A 23,110-nucleotide genomic window follows, 5' to 3' on the forward strand; every position below is an offset into this window, starting at 1 on the left:
AGTCTGTATTTAGTAACGCAGTTTCCAGTCACTCGCTTGACATAATTATGCTTTTGCATCAATAAAAATGAAACATCTACAGCATCTGGCTACATATAGGGCTTCATTATCTATCTTAAGCAACAGCCTTGCCCTTAAGATTTTTGTATGAACATTGATGCCTCTTTGGCCAAGTCTAGAGTGATGATGTTAGGACATCCAATGGTGGCATCGGTGCAAGAGTTTGTGCAGAACAATGCTTGGTGCCATCTCTGTGTTATTATTCGATAAGTGCTTGATAGCCTAAGGGGGATTTATGTTCTAATAATATTCTCTGTGCGGCCAGTGGATAGCCGAAGAGCCTGAGATGGGGTCTGTTGATAGATACTCTATTATCCTTTCGAATTTGAAAATATTGATTTGATCTGACATAGGATTATGAAGATGAGAGGAGCTTGCCTTTGCAAAGATACTGTCCAATTTCTAGATCTTACAGGATCCATTAATAATTGCATTTATGTCTTCATAGTGCCTAGAAGGGTTGAGATAGTTCCCATCAGTTTTACCTTTTAATTTTGGATGATCAATATTTACTGTTTGATTATCATTTTGAAAGTATTGCTTTAATCTGTCATAGGACCCATTAATTATTGCAACAGTATTGGATTTTCCTATTTTCTTTGAAGACAATTCTGGGATATGATACATGTTAAAAGACTAAATTAATTTTTAAATTGGTTTTTGACGTGTTACAAATTGTGTGCATCTAAAACTACATTTTTGTTAAGCACTGTATCTGTTTGACAGGCATTTTTTAATGGATCCATTTTATTCTTGCAGGTATATGGTTGTGGGAAGAATTTTTGCAGAATTCATGATGTCTAGAACTGACAGGGTTATTTTCCTTTGATGTTTGGCTGTGGGAGATATACTTCTAAAGAATGTCAAATCAAAGGGTGGATAGTTTTTGGGGCCCAGTAACATCCACCATGGAATGGTGCGAGAAGAACTATGCCGTTTCATCATATATTGCAGAATTTTACAACACTATATCCAACATACCAGGCATTATTCTGGCATTTATTGGTCTTATTAACTCCATAAGGCAAAGGTTTGAAAAGAGATTCAGTATTCTCCATTTATCCAATATGGCGCTTGCCATTGGCAGCATGCTTTTCCATGCCACATTGCAACATGTGTAAGTATTTTTCTGATGATGCATTAAATGCAACTACTGTCTGAATATATTTAATTGTTTACACTTGCTGCTTGAAGCAATTTTGTTAAAAGTTAATGCTGTGCATTCTACAAATTGTATTCTTCTGCTTACTTATGTTCGACTAAAAGTGCTAATTTGATTGTGCATTGAGTAGAATTACTGTCTGAATATGTTGAATTGTTCACAATTGCTGCATGAAGTAATTTAATAAATGCTAATAATATGAATTCTACGAAGTGTTTTCTTCTACATGCTTATGTTTGATTATTATGATTATTATGTAACGGCCCCAATAAATTGAAAATGGATCAATGAAATTAACTGATTAAGTGGTCCCTAATTTTAATAATATCATAAGGGCTACTTAATTAAATTTAATTATATAATAGAAAGTAATAAAAATGATCAATATTAAATTATGTTTGCCTATTGTAACCTTTCAGATGCTTCTTGGAGCCTTTTATAAGGTGGCTGGCATCACAGTGGATCATGGTGGAGTTATGTTTCTTGTGTTTGTGTGATTCAGCTAATTCAGTTTCTCTGTTGGTCATGGCTAAGATTTTGAAGGTTTATGTTAACAGTGGTTTGTGCTAGGATATTGGCGAAGACTAAAATATTCATATATTATTGAATGTGTTATCAAACTATGACGATAGGGTCTATATTTAAACAATCATCATTGACATTGAAGTTCAGATTGGTGAAGAATTTGATATATTTTGGGCAAAATATCGTGGGTTCCAAATTTATCTTTTGGAAAGATGTTCCAAACATTTAATCAAATTTGATACAGGTTCATAATGTTTCTGGAAAATAATTGATGGAGATAAATTCTCACAAGCCAAAACTGCGTAAGGCTTGTTGGGGACTTGGTTTAAGTTCTAGGAAAATATTTTCTAAGTAATTTCATATAGGCCTAATCTATTGTCATGAATATGAAGGACATGCATATTTGCAGGATCAAGAGATCAGGGCTCGTTCAAATATAAGAACTCAAATACATTGGTTTGAGAGTTCCAATTTTATGTGATTGATCAATAATGAGGAGGCTTGTGTACTTATTTTCCTCTCACTCACGACAACACATATTATTGGGAAATTTATTTGAAATTAGGCCAAAGACAACATCTGTGTTCTAGTCAGACTATGGAAACTATTTAAACTATATCTGGCAAGTGAAAGCAAACAGTAAAATTGTGAATCTTTGCATAGTATTTATACTTAGTCGAATTGGATAGAAGACATTTTCTGGGCAACACTTTTCTTGATATTTTGTGTGTGAAAATTAAATTGTGTTGAGAACAACTATGGTGTTGTGTGCTGTATAGCTGCTGGCAAGTTAAATTTTCAATTTGATGATCATGGATGAAGCATCATGGCAGTTGCAAAGTTAGACCTCTTAGAAGTATTTTGACTAGCCTGCCCTGACAAAAGCAAAATGGCTGGAGCATGTAAACAAGTCTGACTTCTATGCTGATGGATGCTTATATCTGTTCACTGAGGATAGACCAAGAAGTATAAAGAGATAAGTATTCTTTATGGTTGAATAATGCTCTTGAATCTTTCATGTTATTATTAATTCATGCAATATTATTTGAATAGTGAATCATGCATGGATATTAATCTTTGAGATAGTCTTGGACTATTATTAAATTATGTCAAATGCCTTCAGGATGGACCAAGAAGCATAAGATAATTTTCTAAAGAAAGGGTGATCTTGGTAATTGCTTGCATTTCTTATAAGAGAAAGTCTTAACATTTAGGGGGAGTTAGACAATCCATTAGAGGCAACCTTGGACAAAGAGGTTAGGAGGTTGATACATGTGCTTCAAGCTTCAAAAGAGAACTGCATTATCTTAATATCCAGTGTTGCCAAGCCCGAGGATAAATCCACAATTCAATACATTCACTATTGTTACTATGAATCAAAGTATGCTTCTGTGATAGAAGGAATAGATAGAGGATATGCTTCAGTTGATTCTGATTTAGAGAGAGTAGACCATGTCAAGATGGATTTTCTAGTGATTAGTAAACTGTATCAGTCAGAGGACTATGATTCATGAAATGAAGTTTCATCCTTGTGCCAAAGTGAAGTCTATACATTATTGAAGACAAGTTTGGAGTTATCGAGCAAAGCCCTTTTTGAGAGGGAGACTCTACATCAATGATTACCTGAGATGTACTTTAAATGAGTTATTTCTCTATGAGAGAGAAGTTTGAGGTGAAAGCCTTTGTTCTGCCCTCTGGAAATGCTCCCGGTGGATGTCATGTGAGTTACTACATGACTTTGTGGAAACATCATGGAAGGTGACAATCTTTCATTGATGTTTGTTTGTGGTTACTATAGTAAGGGGACCATCTTACAATAATCTAACCTTCTATCACGATGGATATGGTTGATATCTTAGTAGATCGTGATAGATTATATCTTGTAAATCAACATCAACCGAGAGATAGAAATCGTCACATAGATATCTACAAGTTGTATTGTATAGATATATCATGGGGGATTAATATCTGTGAACAAACCATGATTATAATGCCCCCATGGTAAGTATCACATGGGTGATACATGTGCAAATACCTTATGGACATCTTGAGTACTTGGTGAATATCATGATACTTGATATTCGTAGGCCATCACTCCGAATACTTGGTAAATATCACGAGACTCGATATTTGTAGGCCATTACTCCCAATATCATGATATGATATCATTATGGTGGATATCTCAAAATCAAGATATTCGTGAACAATGCTATACAATTTGGTAGTGCGTATCTTATGTATCTAGGTTACTGAGATATGGCATGGTGTATGCTATGAGACTTAGTATATTGAGACACCATGTGTAGATATTTTCTTTGGTAGACATCATGTCATCATGGGCCATGATGTTAGTCGGCATACCAAGAAAAGATATGAGTATGGTGAATATCATATGGCTGATATTCTTGGGTATACCATACTCTTAATATTACCACGAGGCAATAGTTGTGCACCGTGTTGTTTTATTTGGATAGAAATCATCCTCCCTAGCTAAGAGAGAGTGTTAGCTTCGATTGGATCATTGCCAATTGATGAAATCAAATGTTTGAATGGCCTATTGGCCTTAAACATTTGATAACTATCCTACACTTATCATGGAGCATTAGTATTATTGATAATAAAGTGGATATGTATATTAAAAACATGAGATAAATTATACATACATAGGTATATATATATGTATGTATGTATGTATGTGTATATGTATATTTATATGTATGTATATATATATATATATATATATTATTATTAGACAAGCCATGGAGAAATGTTCCTTGTCGCAGAAGAAGCAATGGAGGCTCACAGTCGAGATCGGGTGGAGATTGAAAGCTGATGGACTAGGGAAGAGGACATACAGTTATGAAGATGATGGACTTGTGGCGGGCAAGGGACATGCAAAACATTTTGTTGTTTGGAGCTGGTGAGAAGGATAGAGAAGAAAGCGTAAAAGTGAAATCCAGTCAGCTATGCAAAATTGTGGAAGGATACTAGTTTTGAATTTTGCAATGTTAGGGCCACAAACATATGATGATGCAGTACAAGTGGAGACAAAGCTCGAATTTTGGTATTATGTATGAGCTCGTAATTCAAGTTCTTTGAAAATGTTTTTGGGTTGTGTCGAATTATGTAAGACTTTAGGTTGTAAGCATTTTCTAGACTAGAGGGAAAGGCTTATAGATGAAAATAAGCTTAAGATGGGAGGAAAGGATTGTAGGTCTGAAGGGTATAAGAGGTAGCTGATAGCTGGACTTAATCCAAATTATTGATGTTGTGTACTTATGCTTTTAATTAATAGAAAAACCTATTACCGATAAAAAAAAAAAGAAAAAAAGTATTATCACATATTTTAATCATGATAATACCTTAAGCAAATATTATTTAATAGCTAATGAGAGTTAAAGAGACATTTCTCTACGGAGACATGTCTCTTAATGTTATATACATATTCATTGAGAAGGTAACTTGAAATACATAGAAATCAAGTGCTATTACAAGTAACAACAGGTTCAAACTTTAACATTTGTAATAAGCTGTGATATTCTACATTTGTTTGACATTACAGATTTTTGATTCATTTCTGCTGTGTCGTACTGTCAACAAACCCTTGGAATAATGACACATGCACGATTTTTGTTTTCTGAAATAATGACATTACATGTGTGTAAGGGCACACGTAAGGGCACGATTTGACCCCTAAATGCATAAACATGACGATTGTTACATGATCGTGTGCTAACAGAAGTCTCAACACGCTTCCAAGAGTCAATGACCAATACTGCCGCGTTCAAGGTGAGAAGCCAATCATTTAGCTATGACAACAATTTTGCAATAATGTTTAGGTCAAAGAAGAGTAGGAATTAAAGGGTATCAAGTCATGATCTCACCCTTTACACTTGCTCTCATCTACTCCTTTTTGTTCGAAATTCAAGCCATAATTAAAGCCATCTCATATATTCAGTCCAAAAATGAAGTCTACATTATGGTGTACCAGATGGTGCATACACTCACATCACAAGAACCATTATTATACTACTTTGTCTAAATTGGATTTTGATGCCATATACTGAGGGGAAATTACCTGTGTTAGCACTGAATAAAGTAAGTCTAGGAGAAGCATATTTTGGGACCATTAAAAAATTGGTACACTAGTCTCCAACAGTGGTTGGTCATGCCACCTAACCACAAGGTACTGCATTGACCAATCATGCAATATGGCTTACACCACAATCAATACACTAGTATACATTTATGCACAAAGAGCACATAACATAAGGCGCCCAAGGTCACATCACAAGCAAGAGGGTGCAAGAGAACATATAACCCCCTCAAGGCCATATAATGCTCACCATAGTAAGAAGACCGCTCGACATTAGGGCATTACAATATTGCAATAAATTCATCAAAAGCACACATATCCATAGGGTCCATCTATTAACAATACATCCATATAATGACTCATACAATCACAATGCCACATATCCATGACTAAATTTTGTTATCCATTTTATGGAATTGCTCTCGACATTTTCTCTATTAGTTCACATCAAGAACTAGGGCTTACTACATACCATGATACTTCTTAAGTGCCTAAAGTAATATTAACTTACACTCATAACAAACAATAAAAACTGATATACATTATCATTATCACATATATGCATTTCTAACTCAATTGACGATAATGCCAAGAGAACATAACCTAATTGATTCAACAATAAGATTTACTCATATAATGCTATGTTTCTACAAAATAAAATCACATTTAAAACAAAAATTCCAACTTACAGTAAATGCTCAAATTGGCTTAAAAACAAGCTGTGGAGGTCATCCACCATTGATGGACCTTCAAAAAGTCTAGATTTTCAGACATAATGAATTGAAAATCTGTAAAAACCCATTGAGTTATAATTACAGGACATTCCAAAAATGCAATAAAATTTACTTTTTGGGCATCCATAACAAAATAGGCGGCATTCTAGCATGCAAATGCTCATTTCTAAATTTCATCATAAACTAAAAATACATCAAATGAACTCATACAAATTGGAAATATGCTTAAAATCATCTCACCAAGCATTTGTAGCTCTCCAATTTCAATTTAAAAGAGATATTGAGAAGATACAAGGACTTCTTACCTCTAGGATAGTCACCAAATTTGGGTAATCAGTAGCAAATGCTGAAACAAATTGATCAAGCCAATGCCTAGAAGATATCTTCAACAAAATCTTTCCACTCTATCAGAAATTGATATTCCCCATAAGAGGGTTTTTGGAAAACTCATGAAAAAATGGGGAAAACTAAAGACAAGTTCCTAACAAGAAAACTAATTTGTCCCCCAAATATAGAATTACCTGATCAAAGTATTGAAGTATAATTTTCCACCCAAGATAAAATCACAAAAAAAACTTTTAAAACAGAAAATCCAACATAAAGAATAAGATTTCAATTTTACTAAAATGCTCAAACAATACTTAAATTTAACAACTGGCAACACCAAATAAGAAATCCAATATATTATTTTACTCGTGCACTATTGATGACCAATATGGATAACAAGATTGCACAAGTCAAGTCACTGCTCTCATCCCAAAATGCAGGGTAACTGGATGTGAGCACACAGTAACCAGCAAGTAGATGCAAAGAACATGGTGATTGTTTACCAAGAGTAGGAATGACAATTAAGCTCAGAACATTTTACTCTTCAATTTACCCATTGTCAGGTATATTATAGGCATGCTTAGACATGTGAAGCTAGGTGGAGTTCATGCTTGTTACTTGCTATTACTCAAACACCACGTCATGTGTACTAGATCACATATACATAAATAGCCGATGCACATAAAACATCATTAAATAATGGTAGTCTGCAAAAGAGATCTTTAGCAGCATGTGGCGGGGACTAGTCGTTGCATAGTTTGATGAAGAGACAGAATGAGACAATTAGCGACTTGTCTTACTTGATCGGAGAGCTGTTTAATGTAATTAGCGATCCATGGTATAACTACAAACAGTGATCAAAGTCTCATGAACAACTATTCATCTTGTATGTCAGAAGGCAATGGCTTAATCATGATGAGTGAATATTTATCAATGCCGTGATTAAAGAAGTTGTTATAGAGTGCTAGTTTCCAAAAGTTGTGGCATAGTTATAACTCATAACTAGATAACACTGGAAATAGACTGTAGAAAGTCAACTCAATAATATGTAAGCCAGTTCAAATTGATAACATGGCTGAGACCAATTCTAGAAACAGCGATCAAAATACCAGCGATATAAAAAGAGAAGGCAATAATACTATATTTAAATAAGTAGTAATTAGATGCCCAAATGGTGACAATACTAGTGATCAATATATGAAATGTGGTTGACCTTACTGTTATTTGTCGAAGACAAAAAACAACATTGGTGTCCAAGTATTAAGGCAATAAACCAATACAAAATGATACTATAAAGCATTGATTGGGATTTGTAGTGATAAACATGAAGGGAACTATCTGTTTATAAATCTATAGAATTGATTATGGGATCATTGCTAGCAGCAATTACATAACCCAAAAGCAGTGACTGCATTGATCAAAAGGTATTGAAGATAAACAGCAGTTAAAGAAAATGATTGGGCTAGAAGACATTTAATAAGAAACATTAATTAATTCACTCAATACAATAATTGATAAGAAGGATTTAGTAGTTTATATTAAAAGGGTACAATTTGTTTTGAGAAACAAATAAGCTCCAAAAGAGTTTATCTATAATGAAATAATCAATGAAATAACATCTTTCTTATAGATAGAAATACTTTTTCAGACCATTAGATGAGAAGTGGGGTGGATGCAGTGTGTTAAATAATAAGACCATTGAGCAGATACATCAATGACAGCCATATATGAGAATATAATTGCAGATTTGAGAAGGATGCAAGATGTGTGAAGGATGTGCTCAATATAATGCAGATTGATCTGTGCAGAAAATTGGTTCATCATATAATCACCCACAGATCTATTGGTGTGCCATGCTAAGACTCATCATTTAGACACCTTATGTGTGTATATATATATTTGTGTGTGTGTGTATATATATATGATCAAGACATTGTTCCTGGAAACATCATCAATTTTCAATTACATAAGACTACAAGGGGATCAGCTACTTTAAATCATAGGGAGCAGAGAAAATTCAAGGTAGTTGTCCCAGATTCCCATGCTAACCAAAGAGTGGACATTACATGATTTGTAAAATTGGGTCAAACAATACAATAATGTCATCCTACTAGTAGCTTGTTATATGGATGACACACACACTTATAATTGTCACAATTCTGCCGAAATTCAATCAAACTATGCTATCAACACGTCTATTACCCAATATTTGGCGACCACAAGCCACACCAACAATTCTTGATTCAAGATTCATGTAATTCTTGGTTTCAGCGGAAGTGAGTGATTAACCAAGTAAAGGAAACTACTGTTTTTGTGGACTATTGGTTTTTGAATCATTAGTTGTGCACCCTGTAATTAGGAAAGCTTGGAACTCTATTGAAATATAATCTATATGCTTGACATATGCACTGCTACCAGTTGAGTTTAGATCATTTTGAGGTGTCATTTACATAACTTGAAATTCAAACCCAGTATACAGGACAAAACATATGTATTTCTAACTTGTTTTGAAATTAAATTTACCTCAGGTTCAGCTGAAGCTAGATAAGATGATAGCAAATGTAGAATATATATAGTTGTTAGTATGTACATTTCTTTTTGATCGGTAACAGCTTTATATTATATTAATATTAACAAGAATATTGCATAGTTTTAAAACATAGTTTTACTCCATCACAGACTTCACAAACATCAAAGATGTACATTTAACTCAATATCTAATCATAAAACATCTAACCCCACCCCTTTACATCAATTGTTTAGATCATTCAGAACACCTATCAACCTAGGCAAATTACATTCAAAATAGGCTAATTTAGCATGCCCTAGTACTGACCTCGTTCATAATCATTTTTCTGCCTTACAACTTCCCCAGGACCGAGCACAAAATTGGCATTCAAGACAAAATTATGTTCCAAAAAATTCTTTTGAGCTGCATTCTTGTTTTTCCATTGTTTCCCTCCTTTGCTTCCTCGGTTCTGTGAAGATGGGTAGCACAAAACTGCCCTTCCGTCCACCATTTCTTTTCAAACCACAGACCTCCACTTCTGGTGATGGCGAGTGTTTCCATGGTGAGGCACAGGTGCATTAAAAACCCCTACTGCTCTTACTGCATTTGGTTCATGCTTGCCAAGGTTAGTATGTACTATTAAATATACATGATGCTAGTTACTAATATTGGTTGTGTATACTCCCTTTTACTATGAAAGTAAAGAAATTTTGTTAATTTATGTGTTAGCTTGTGAAGTCTGAATTTAACTCTAAAATATTCTATTAAAGTTTTGCGAAGTATATGATGGATGCCTTAACAATGCTATCATATGAATATGTGACATTTCCTAGATTTAAAAAGTTTGTTATATGTTTTTCAATAGTCTTCCTCTACAATATTGCCTGCAAAATGTCCCCGTGTTACCTGTTGCCCCAGTCTCTAAAACTTGTTGCACCATAGGTCCTCGATGATGTTGTAGTCATAATATCTGCATGTTAGTAGTAACAACAAATATGAGGTCCGCTGTTAGAAAAGTTTTGAAGTATGCATTTAAAAGACTTTTACTTAGCTGCAATGTCGATGGAGTTGCTTTATAGATATCTCATGCAAATAGGTCCTCCTGCACAATTTTGTAAGTTAAATCTTAGAGACTGTCATTGCTCAAAATTGAGGTTTAGATTCCATTTATTACAATAGTTCAAAATATTGGACTAAACAATTATTTTAGATGCCCATAATATTAAATACTCTAGGTTTGGTGAAAACTTGGGGAAAAACTCATCAATAACTTTGCAAGTATATTGAACATATGAATTCAAAATACACGATAAAATATATTGTTAAAAAGAACATTGCTGAACTTGGTAGCATGTATTATTGATTTCCATTATATGTATAAATATAAGTTATAGTCTGATACAGGATGAATCTCCTCTGACATACTTGCTGCTATTGATCGATTCGATCAGTCGATTATCAATGTGATGACTCTTTGGCCTTTCTCAGATAATTCAAAGTCTCTATAATTGGCTCTGGGTCTTCCAATCTTCAAACAATGTCGGCAAAGATGTGTAGGCCCACTGTTAAACAAAACCAAGCACCTGTGGCAACATGCCCTTCGGGACCCACACTTAGATTACTACTTCAATTAATGACTATGCCGATTAGTCGACTGTTACCATCCTCCTGCTACAATCCATTTGGAGTGCCTGGTGCCTAAAGAAGAGAAGATCTTCTTTTCTTTGAATGTATCTTAGTAGGAATTGCCGAAATAGAATGTTGATCTCTCAGTCAGAGAGAAAGGGTGGAATGGTGTTTTGAAGCCGTTGGCTGTTTTACTATCTCCTCAGTATTTTCATTGGTGAATGGTACATAGGTTGTTTAAATGTTAATAAGCTATGAAAATTCTAGCCTATAGGTCATTTATATTAATATTGATTATTATTAATACTTAATATAAACATAAATGACAGTGGGATTCCCTCAATCAGTCTTCAAGGAAAGGCAAAAAGTAGAAGGAAGTGAAAATGTGCTACACTTCATCTCAAAAAAATATCCAAAGGAAATGTGTGTATTTCATGTTGCACAATAATGTGCCCAAAATTGTTGCTTATCATTCATTCACTCACCCATATGTAATTTTCCCAAATAGAGTAATGGCAAAACCTTGATTTTATTTCTGATTTTTCATTGAAGTGGAAAATGATAGCCAATAATTTAAGTCAATTCATTTTAATATTTTATGATGTAAGTGGCGCCAAAGGAAGAAATAAGGTAATTTGGTAATGTCCTATTTCGCCTGATTTTTTTCAAACCATCGATTATGATTGTGCATCTCTCTTTCCATATTATTTTGCTGTTATATGCCTGCTGTGAAATAAGTGACATCTAAATGGCAGCCTCAAACAGGAATTTATTAAGAGATCATAGCATAATAAAGAAGAAAAAATGATTAGTAGTTATTTAAATAAGCATAGGTAATTGTTAAAGTTTGGTAGTTTCAGTGAGATAAAAGTAAACTTACAAGACTAAATTGAAGTTAGTTATATACTGTGTCACAGAGTTTGCCGCATTTCATGCATGAAATTTGAATTTGGGCGAACTTCAAAAGTTTCCATAAAATTCGTTAAAAATTGACTTGTGTTCGTACGGAAATGAGGACGGGCTTTTTCATCAAGGCAAAAAATTTATAACAGATTTTAGGAGTTTGAAATACTATTGTTAAAGGTTTTTGACTACACTTTTTCTATACAATGCTGCTCGGGGTCTCTCCTTTTCACCATTGGCTACCCTAGTTGAAGCTATCATATATTGCAGTCGAGAGGCAACAGTGAATGTGTTATTTAACCGGAGCCCAACAACTATCTTCATTGCTTTTTGGAGTCCATCTGCTTCTGCATGTAGCTGCATCTGGAAGCTCTCGACTTCACTGTAAAAACTCGTGGGAGGCTTAATAGAAGCTGAGAACCAATGCTTATTCCAACGCTTATCCAGTTTTTTTAAGCGCCTCACGTTTTCCGAATGCGATGCTAGACAAACTTTATGTGGGCCAACATAGTTAGGCGTTATTACTATTGTTATTGTTTTAGGTTTTATCATTGTTTGCGATTTATTTAAAGTTTAATATTGTCATATACTTTTTCATTTTTGGTATTTAGTTTTGTTTAAACAAAATTAGAATATTAAATTGTTATAATTTTATGTTTTATATTAAATTTATATTAATAAAAATTTAATCATAAACTTAAAAATATCTTATATTTTTTAAACGTGTCAATGTTTTTGAAATGAATTTAAAACTATTTAACAATGATAAAATCTATTGCTCATTTATTCTATATATATTAAATTATATTATTCAATAATTAATCATATAATTTAAGCGTAATTGATATTTTATAAATGTTTCAATTTTTTTATAATGATTTTAAACCTATTTAACGAAGTTTAAATATTTTGTTATTTTACTTATATATATATATATATATATTGGCAAATTTAATGTCGAACTTTTTTCCGAATTTATGCTCTTGTCGAATTTTGTCTGAATTTTATGGTTGCCAAACTCGAATTCGAATTCGAACCTTGTGACTTAGGTTATATATATATATATAATATTTGTGTGTAGTTAAATAATAAACCACTATATTAATTAAATATTAATGAATAGACATGTCCCATGAAGGGACATGTCTATCCATATCTCATCCACAATATAAAGAGAGATAGCTGCATTTGGAACACATATACTAAAGAAAAGGCAGTGCTTAGTGTGTGTGTGTATATATATATATATATATATATATATATATATATATATATATATATTTGTGTGTAGTTAAATAATAAACCACTATATTAATTAAATATTAATGAACAGACATGTCCTATGAAGGGACATGTCTATCCATATCTCATCCACAATATAAAGAGAGATAGCTGCATTTGGAACACATATACTAAAGAAAAGGCAGTGCTTAGTATATTTGCAGTGATCCCGAAAAACAGCATGGTAGCAGAGCCAGGTTGCAAACTGCAAATGTATGAAAGCATAGGGAGATATTCAAAACATAAAAACAGTTAATAAAAGAGGCATAGTTTCAACATAAGGAGACCGTCGGAGATGGTTATGTGCCTGCAAGTCTCGACAGACAAACTTATCAGATATCTTTATAGGGCAATCATAATCATATCTCAGTAAGGCTATGTATGCCTCTACAAATGATTGTTTTAATTCACATTTGCGTGTGTAGAAGGGTAATGGCGGAGAATATGAATGGTCATGCCTTACGCGAGGAAGGAGCATCTGGAAAAATATATGTAGGTAGATGGAGATGTGGAGGAAGGGAGCCATGAAGGACAAGCCCCAATGGACAAAAATTTGCATACTTACCGTCACAAGAGGCAAGAGTCTCCAGAATTTGCCTCAAATGACAAGGTTTGTAGCAGTGACGAGAGACAGAGAATATGCTAACCAAGTTATTAAATCGGTGATAAAGTATGGATATAATAAATGCAGAATAGATTAAGGAACAAATTAATATCCAAACATTTGGAGAGCAGCCTGCGTGAGAAGATATAACAGAAAGTTCAAAGAAGTGGACCTAGCATCAATCAGCGGAGGAGATAAAACGGCGAATCAGCAGGTCCAGCATCTGAGATAACTGCAAATATGTAACACTGGGAGAGGGAAGGTGTGCAATCCTTAATTTGACAGTGTCATAAGCAAGAAGCATCAATATATTCCAGGTCTGCACTTGTATTACATCTATGTTTAAGTGCCGAACAATCTGTGTCATTTGGCAATACATTGAGAAATGGTAATCATTCACGTAGACAGGTGGTTTGTCAATTAAAAGTTAAAACTACTTGATAGCTATCTGCTTAACCAATGAAGAGTATATAAATATTTGGTAGTATTATCAAATGAGTTGAATGTTAGCAATGAACGTATAATATTTTTTCAGACAAGTATGAGAGAGAAGTGCATATTGTATAAGTTCGCTGAACTCAGAATGAAATATTGTAAAAGCAATCAAGTGTACTAGTGAGGAGATTGAGTATTAAAATTTAACAAGGATGAGTTTTTATGAATAAAGCTGTATATGCTTTGGTGATTCTGAAAAGGAGTGTTTTGCTGTAAAGTATGTGTATGTGATCAAAACAAAATTGAAGGAAATATACACACATCGAAAATTCAGCAGAGTCTTTCTTGAGAAATCACGAAAAATATCATTCATGGTATTTAGAATATTCAATGGGCAATTAAGAGGATGCTGAAGATAATTACAGCTGGTTTTATTTTCATTGAGATTGGATGCCCAGCCTGGAAGTGCCACTCAAGGTGTTGTTTTTGGATATTGGAATCATTCTTAGGGTGGTAGTGTGGGAGCGCTTGGAGGTTGCGAACTGTGTCAGTCGAGTTTGACGTGATTGTGCAAACAGTTTGACTCATTGGACATTTCAATATCCCTCCATCTGATTCGTCTATTGGCTTAGCTAACAAGTTTGAGAATAGAGAATTTGGAAGTTCCTATTACTATGATTTAAATGGAAGACTTGATATCCTATATTATCTTAAAATATGAACAGCTCCATTGAGCAAAATATGAAGAGGAGAAATTCTTGTGCTTTATATTCAGGAAGGCTAAAATAAGCAGAGTAGATTAAAAATTAATAAGCTTATAATTTGAATGCATAAATTAGGAAGAGCTTCATACCAAACTGTACACTTACAATGATTTTCAATCAGACAAAGCAGGAAGGATGTTAATGAACAGTTTGAGATAAGTTTTTTTTTGGTTACTATGTCTTGAATACTATTGTTCTTTGGTTTTTGTAGTCAACCTCTTATTTTTATTTTATACATACTGTAAGAGCTATTTGCCAAGTTGAAAATTTTGGGCTTGCTGAATGCTCTTTAAATTCAAGTTTGCATATTATGCTCAACATGCCCCCTTGGCAAGCCAATTCAGCACTCACCAATCACCTTTTCCACCACAACACAAGGAGAACTTTGAAAAGCCTCTAATTGATTTCAAGGCACTCGATACTTTCATTCCATCTTTTTAGAACCCTAAGGAAATGATGGCTAAGAGTGTTTCATTAAGGGCCTTGTTTTGAGCTAGAGCTATAAAGGTAGAAAAATAAGCACATAACAACTATTCAAGTAAAATGGGAAAATGTCTTAGAAAAGTTGAAACAAGGTATGCTAATGGAATATACCCAAATAGTTATAAACTTAGTTGTTGGTTCTGGTTTGGGATCTAGGGTTGGGTTTGGGTATTTGGTTGTGTTAATGTAGGATATTTTTATATATTAGGATAAATATAATTCTGCAAATATGATCATCTTCAGACTGTAGGAATATTAAGATAATATCTTATACTTTCTATAATAGTCAACTACTTGTCTGTAGTCCGTCTTTCAGTCTAGATAGGAATGTTTCCTATCCTGTCTCTTTTTTCTTCAGTCCAGAGAGGAATGTTTCCTATCCTGTCTCTAGTTTTGTTTCTAATTCCGTCTTCAGTCTACGTTGTTTCTTTTAGAAACAACGTCCTTGTAATTCTTTATAAGGAACACATTTGTTCCTCTGTTAATAAATGAATCATCCGGAAATCCGTTAATCTGCCAACTCTTCTTGAATTTTGTAACCTGGTATCAGAGCTATTACTTAAATTTTTTTGAAAAAACTTATAATTTCTTCGTGAAATTATTTGTTTAAATTTTTTCAAAATTTTTTCTGTTGAATTTCTCTAAAACCCGCTTAGGGTTTTCGACCTAGAGAAATTCCCGAACTCAGGTCTGCCTGTGTTTGTTCAGCACACTCTAGCCCCATTCGTCCATGCACATCGATCCTTGAAGAAAAATCTGCCATTTTTTATCAAGAAATCTGAAGTTTTTTTTTTAGCTAGGGCCGTTTTTTTTTCGAAACCCTAATTTTTGGGGTCGAAAAAATATTTTGTTTGCAGATTTTTGGTGGGTTTTTTGAGAGCTCAACTGGGTTGTCGTCCGTTTTTTTTGGGTGCCTCGATTTTTGTGCCTCAATTTTTGAGCCAGCAGATCCAAAAAATGGCAAAAGATTCCTTCTGGGTTTTTCGAGCTCTCTTCTGGGTCATTCTCTGATTCTTCTGGGTCTTTCGTATTTTTGCCTCGAAGAACGTGCCTTCACAGATTTTCATTGGAAAACGTGCCATGGCATCTCTGACAAATATTCTGCTCGAACATAATTCCAAATTCAATAGTCGCAATTATGGAACCCGGAAGCAGCGCATCATCGCAATCTTCGAATATCGAAACACCAATCAACTTGTTCTGGGTGTTAAGCAACGTCCGACTTCTCCGGGTCCTGATCAAGGCGAAGCTGCATTTTTTGCCTTTTGAATTTGTTTTTGTTTTTCTTGGGTTTGTTGATTTTCTCCTCAAAAATCATTTCAAGTTGTCTGTAATACGCAAGGTTGCGTGAGATTCTGGGTTTGTTGATTTTCTCCTCAAAAATCATTTCAAGTTGTCTGGAATACGCAAGGTTGCGTGAGATTTTGGGTTTGTTGATTTTCTCCTCAAAAATCATTTCAAGTTGTCTGTAATACGCAAGGTTGTGTGAGATTCTGGGTTTGTTGATTTTCTCCTCAAAAATCATTTCAAGTTGTCTGTAATACGCAAGGTTGCGTGAGATTCTAGGTTTTCCGTTTTTTCCACAAAAATGAAGTTTTGTAATTGCAACTTATTTTGAGTCATAGCACTCTTCTGGCAAAGCTTCTTGGTTTCAACATTCTGTAGATCCAGGGAGGGTCTCAATTATCACAGAATGTTCCGACATCCGTACGTTGACCATTAAGGGAGGGTATTAAGATAATATCTTATACTTTCTATAATAGTCAACTACTTGTCTGTAGTCCGTCTTTCAGTCTAGATAGGAATGTTTCCTATCCTGTCTCTTTTTTCTTCAGTCCAGATAGGAATGTTTCCTATCCTGTCTCTAGTTTTGTTTCTAATTCCGTCTTCAGTCTACGTTGTTTCTTTTAGAAACAACGTCCTTGTAATTCTTTATAAGGAACACATTTGTTCCTCTGTTAATAAATGAATCATCCGGAAATCCGTTAATCTGCCAACTCTTCTTGAATCTTGTAACAAGGAATGTATAGAACATTTATCAATTACGATGTCTATACTCCTTTTAGTGATGGCACATATATATTGTATTATAATTCTGCAAATAGGAATGTATAGAACATTTATCAATTACGATGTCTATACTCCTTTCAGTGATGGCACACATATATTGTATTCAATAGTCAATCCATGATCGGTCATGACTATTCAAATGAAAAGTAATTAATGCATCTGTTAGTTAGTATGCACTAACTAATCCGATCCAAAAGAATTTGATTAGTTAGTAAATACTAACTAGCAAGTGATTACTCATATGATTAGCAATATGCCTTAACCGCTCATTATTATAAGAAGCAAGATAAGAATATATATATATATATATATATATATATGCATCAAGTTCATTTTAGTCTCATATGATTATGCTGGTGGGTTTTCAATTATATTCCCAGATTTATTATGACAAGTACATACGTGTGAATGTATGTAAAACATACATTCACATATATGGGCAAATAGTATTCAATATAATCTGATCGAAGCTATCATATCTCAACACTCCCTCTTAGCTAGGGAAGATGGCTAAGTATGAACAAATTTAGGTACTACCTTACTTGAGATATAGGAGTATAATGAACATCAAGTTGCATGACATTCATAAATCCCAATTATGGTATGAGCACTGGCATCATGTTGCATGATGTCTACCATAATACATCATGGCATCTCACCAAGATTATCTCATAAAGAATATAATGATCTGCAATAGGAATCATGTCTCCTGATATCCATAAAAAATGCTCAAGAGATACTAAGTATGACAAATTTAGATATCACCTCACTCGTGATATCAAGGAGCATATTGAACATCAAGTCAGCATGATACTCATATATCCTGGTTATGGTATGTGCACTTACATCACGTCGCATGATGTCTACCATAACTCAACATGGCATGTCCACAGATATTATGCCACATAATATCCACCATGATTATCTCATAAATAACATATCGATACAGAACTGATATCGAGTCAGCATGATATCTATCAATTAAGTTCAAGGGATATTAACTATCAAGACATTTCCATGAATATCAAGTCTGCATGATATACGTCATGATAGTGAACATTGTAAAGTCATCATTTTACAATGTTGAATACAAGTGTACATTATTAGAAAGATCGTCACCTTTCCGTAATGTACATAGGGGGCCCATTAAATTCACAAAGTAGCACACATGACAAAAGGTTTACACAGAGCCACCATGCATTCTCTCATGTGGTATAGTCATGGTGTCATGCACACGACATCCATCATGAACCATATTAGAGGATGGATCTATCACAGCTTCTCCCTGATTGTGAAACAAGGGTTCCACCTTAAGCTTCTCTCTCATATTGAAGAATCCAATAAAGTACATTTCAATAAATCACTGATGCTAAGACTCCTTAGCAAGGGCTTCATTCTTCATAACTCCAAGATAGTCTCCAAATGCACAAACTTCACTTGGTGAGAATATCAGCTGTGCATACTATTGTGATAATATACTTTGTCTAGAAGTTCTACTTCCATGATCTACTTCCTTAGCAATTCGCACTGTTCTGATCATGACATTATTCATAGTAGTAGTTTCTTGTACACATATACTTTTTCATAGTAACGTGAGTAAATGCAATAAGCTTTGAATTTATCCCTAGGCATGGTGGTACCAAACATTCATAATGATGTGGCTTCTATCTGAAGTTCCAAGTACATGCATCAGCCTCTTGACCTTCTCGTCCAAGATTTTCTATGATGAATTTTCAGACTCCCTCTGAAGCGATATGATCAAAATCCTCAAAGATCAATTGTGGTAGATCCTCTAGATGCTCCCTGTGATCAAGGTCTCCCACATTGTTGGTAAATTTCAGATATATTTGATTTCCAATTATAACTTCTGCATATGTTATCCTCTAGATGCTCAACTAATATTTCCAAAGCTCAATATATCTGGTTCCTCGTGACAATAACTCATTAGGTGTTTATACTTCTCGAGATATAACATTGTCATCTTCATGTTGTTCAGAAATGACAACTTGCAGTGTTTATTACTGCCTCCAAATATAGAAGGCACTCTAAGTACTGAAATGTATTATCAGACTTCTCCTGAATATTAACTTTCTCTTGTGCAAGAAACATTTCTCGCTACCAACTCAGTCTCATTGTAGCAATTATCAAATTCTTCTATGCTTATGCTTCTTGGTCCATCTTGAAAGCAATAGGGAGATTGTCCAATGCAATTGAAGCATAATGATTTGCTATAGCATAACGATAAAAGTTCATGTGCATTGATCATTCATGGAATACTCATCTTTTATTTGAAGAGAACATGCAATCAGCAAAGAGTCCCAAATGACCAAATATGCACCAACTGTTTTCATTTATTAGTCTCTGTCGATGATTCAAACAAATGAGACCCCTTAATATATAGACCCGTTCAGTATCGGGTATTCCAACTGCCGCATTAGTTACACAAACTTCTGTATAATTTAAGACCCTCTGAACCTGATAACAAATGTAGTCCACACATAACAAATAAACTTTGGTGCCACATCAATCTTATTATCTGGACTCTCACATGTCTGACAGTTCAACCAATTATTCGACACCACTGTCATCTCAAATAAACTCACTTCTGTTTGAATTATAATAAACCTGTTTGTATGATGAGTAACCTGCCTGTTTGTGTGTCTAATAAGACAAATGAATATTAACTTTATGCTGCCATGCCATGTAAACAATAGTTTTTGTCCATTGATCAAAAACAAATTTACAGATGGCACATTCACAGGTGGTACCCCAATAAATTTTTAGTTTCTAATACTTCTGCTCTGCCATTCGATCGTTCTAGAACAGGCCAGTTAATTTTTGTATTGCCTTGTAATTGTTCGAGCCTTTCAAAACAAAAAATTGCTAACCTTATGATCTTAAATACAAACCGACCTTCATTTTTCTTGTATGATTACGGCAGAGACATGAAGGACCATTACCCAGTCTGATATAAATTTACCGTTTTCTGAATTAAATCTATAGAATATAGAGCCTGTCAGAAAAAGATTTACAGTTTCATCATTATTGGAGGTCTGTGCTTCATAATCATATAGTTGGAATCAGATTTGTGCATTGGCTGCCACTGCAGGTATGTTTGAATATATTACTTCTGCAAGTGTTCTTTATATCTCTTTGTCTGCAAAAACTGAAGATGTTCAACATATTCGAACAGATGTTAAGGTATTGCCCAATATATGAATTTATTATTTCGTTGTTACACTTTATGTTTTGGCATCAATGACATATGCTGCAGCCCATGCCAACAGTTTGGACATTTCAACACTATCATGGCCATTGTCGATCCTTAAACATAACCTGTCCTAATGCAAAAGATTTTCACCATGGCTCTGATACCATGTCAATGTAGGATACTTTTATATATTAGGATAAATATAATTCTGCAAATATGACCATCTTCAGACTGTAGGAAAGTATAGAACATTTATCAATTACAATGTCTATACGCCTTTCAATGATGGCATATATATATTGTATTCAACAGTCAATCCATGATCGGTCATGACTATTCAAATGAAAAGTCATTTATGCATTTGTTAGTTAGTATTCACTAACTAATCCGATCCAAAAGGATTTGATTAGTTAGTAAATACTAACTAGCAAGTGATTACTCATATGATTAGCAATATGCTTTAACCGATCATTATTATAAGAATCAAGATAAGAATATATATATATATATATATATGCATCAAGTTCATTTTAGTCATATGATTATGGTGGTTGGTTTTCAAGTATATTCCCAGATTTATTATGACAAGTACATACATGTGAATGTATGTAAAACATAAATTCACATATATTGGCAAATAGTATTCAATATAATCTGACAAAAGCTATCATATCTCAACAGGTTGGCTGCCTGTACAAAAACCATGTAAAAATCATATATATGTTGTAATTTGTTGAATATATTATATTCGAGGAATCAAATTGGGTGTGACCATGTCGTGCTTCAAGTTGAGCAATCATTTGAGAGGACTGCTCATCTGTTGAGGAACTATGCACTATCAGGGAGGCGTATAATAATTGTACTTTTTCCTCATCTCATTATCACTGCCATTATTGTCATCACACTCTTTATGATTGGATTTTGGTTAACTCAAGCTTTTTTCGCGTAACACACAGCCCTAGCTGCTAAGGGTAGAGGTTTCTTACAAAGATGGGAAGGATTAGGTGCGCAGAAGCACACAAGGGCAGCCCAGTCTGTAGTGAAGGTTGCCATGGAGTTACAGGCTCAGCTTTCTCCCTACGTGGACTCAATGCTGCATTGGGTGCATATCTGGATCTGGCTTCAAGACTGATCAAAATCTCAAAAAAATACTGATTAATATTCTACCAGCAGATGATCTTTCCAAGAAACTAAAATTTCTGGAAGTGAGCAACATGAAGGATTTAAAGATAGTGCATCTGTGATGATTTTTTTTCCTTTTAACAAAAATAGCCAATGTTGGTTTTCAGTTTTCAATCATTTAATCCTTTTAGCCCAATGAAATACTTGAGGCTATTATGATCAGTCCTCACTATCAAAGAAAACTAGCACAAATTTCCGCAACTGCTTGTTGAACACTTGGTTCATGCAAGACTGAAAAGTAGTTGGAGCATATGATAACCCAAAGAGCATTAACAAAAACTCAAAATGTCCACAGTGACACTTGAAAGCTGTTTAATGGACATCCTGCTCTTGATCTCAAATGTGATGGTATGCAGAAACAGAGATCTATTTTGGAGAAATAAATCACTCCATGTAGCTAATCCATCAGCACACCAATAAGAAGAATAAGATACTTTTTCTTGATGTCTTCTTATTTAGTGCTTGATGATCAATGCATACCCTCATGGTACCATTCACCAAGACAACATAAGAAGTGAAGGGGCTAGGATTAGGCTCTATATTTCATGCATCTGCCACCTCCCAAATAGTCTTCTCAACCCTATCATTGAATTATGTATGATGATGGCAGGGTTTTGTAACAACTGGTGTGCTATCCACAAGCTCAGTAACATGCTTAGACCTTGGGGTAGATCATGCAATAGATTTGAAAACAGTGCACTATGTTTGTTAGACTAGCCTTGTATGTGAACAAGATCACTGTATTGTATTAGTAGATCTGTCTGAAATGAAACACTGCACTGCCCACTCGGCCTCTGAATGCCGAAAAGCTGTGTGTCCTCCTAGCTAAAATGACTCCAAGGGCATCATAAGGTCAGCCCTGTTATACTATCTTCCGATCAACTGGTGTGAAACTCAATTGGGTGGTCTAAAATCCATGACGTATGGACTTATAGAATGCAAGGACTGAACAGTCAACACAACACTGGTCTTTTATCAATGTTGACCACATAAAGGTCATTGGTAAGGGTGTTATTTCCCAAAGTCGTAGATGACTGTGGAACTTGATTAACAGAACACAACATTGTGCCGCTCGCTGTTGATTCCGAAGCTATCATGCTTCTCAACTTGTAAGCTCTATTTCTTCACACAGGGCAGA

At 34.3% G+C, this 23,110-nt stretch overlaps 1 protein-coding gene across 2 annotated transcripts in view; it reads left to right on the forward strand.

Moving 5' to 3' along the window:
• ATCES1 (Alkaline phytoceramidase (aPHC)) overlaps positions 1–23,110 on the forward strand; it is a 38,679-nt gene that overhangs the window by 10,165 nt on the left and 5,404 nt on the right. For both annotated transcript variants that reach the window (XM_089831343.1, XM_089831344.1), the window contains exon 2: positions 820–1,177. In XM_089831343.1, coding sequence (XP_089687469.1) covers positions 921–1,177 — 257 coding nt within the window. In that variant the 5' untranslated portion in view covers positions 820–920. The remainder of the gene's footprint in view (positions 1–819; positions 1,178–23,110) is intronic.

The sequence above is a fragment of the Cupressus sempervirens genome, chromosome 5 (genome assembly GCF_028749045.1).
Source record: "Cupressus sempervirens isolate cs-2001-9-10 chromosome 5, ASM2874904v1, whole genome shotgun sequence".
NCBI classification, from domain to species: domain Eukaryota; kingdom Viridiplantae; phylum Streptophyta; class Pinopsida; order Cupressales; family Cupressaceae; genus Cupressus; species Cupressus sempervirens.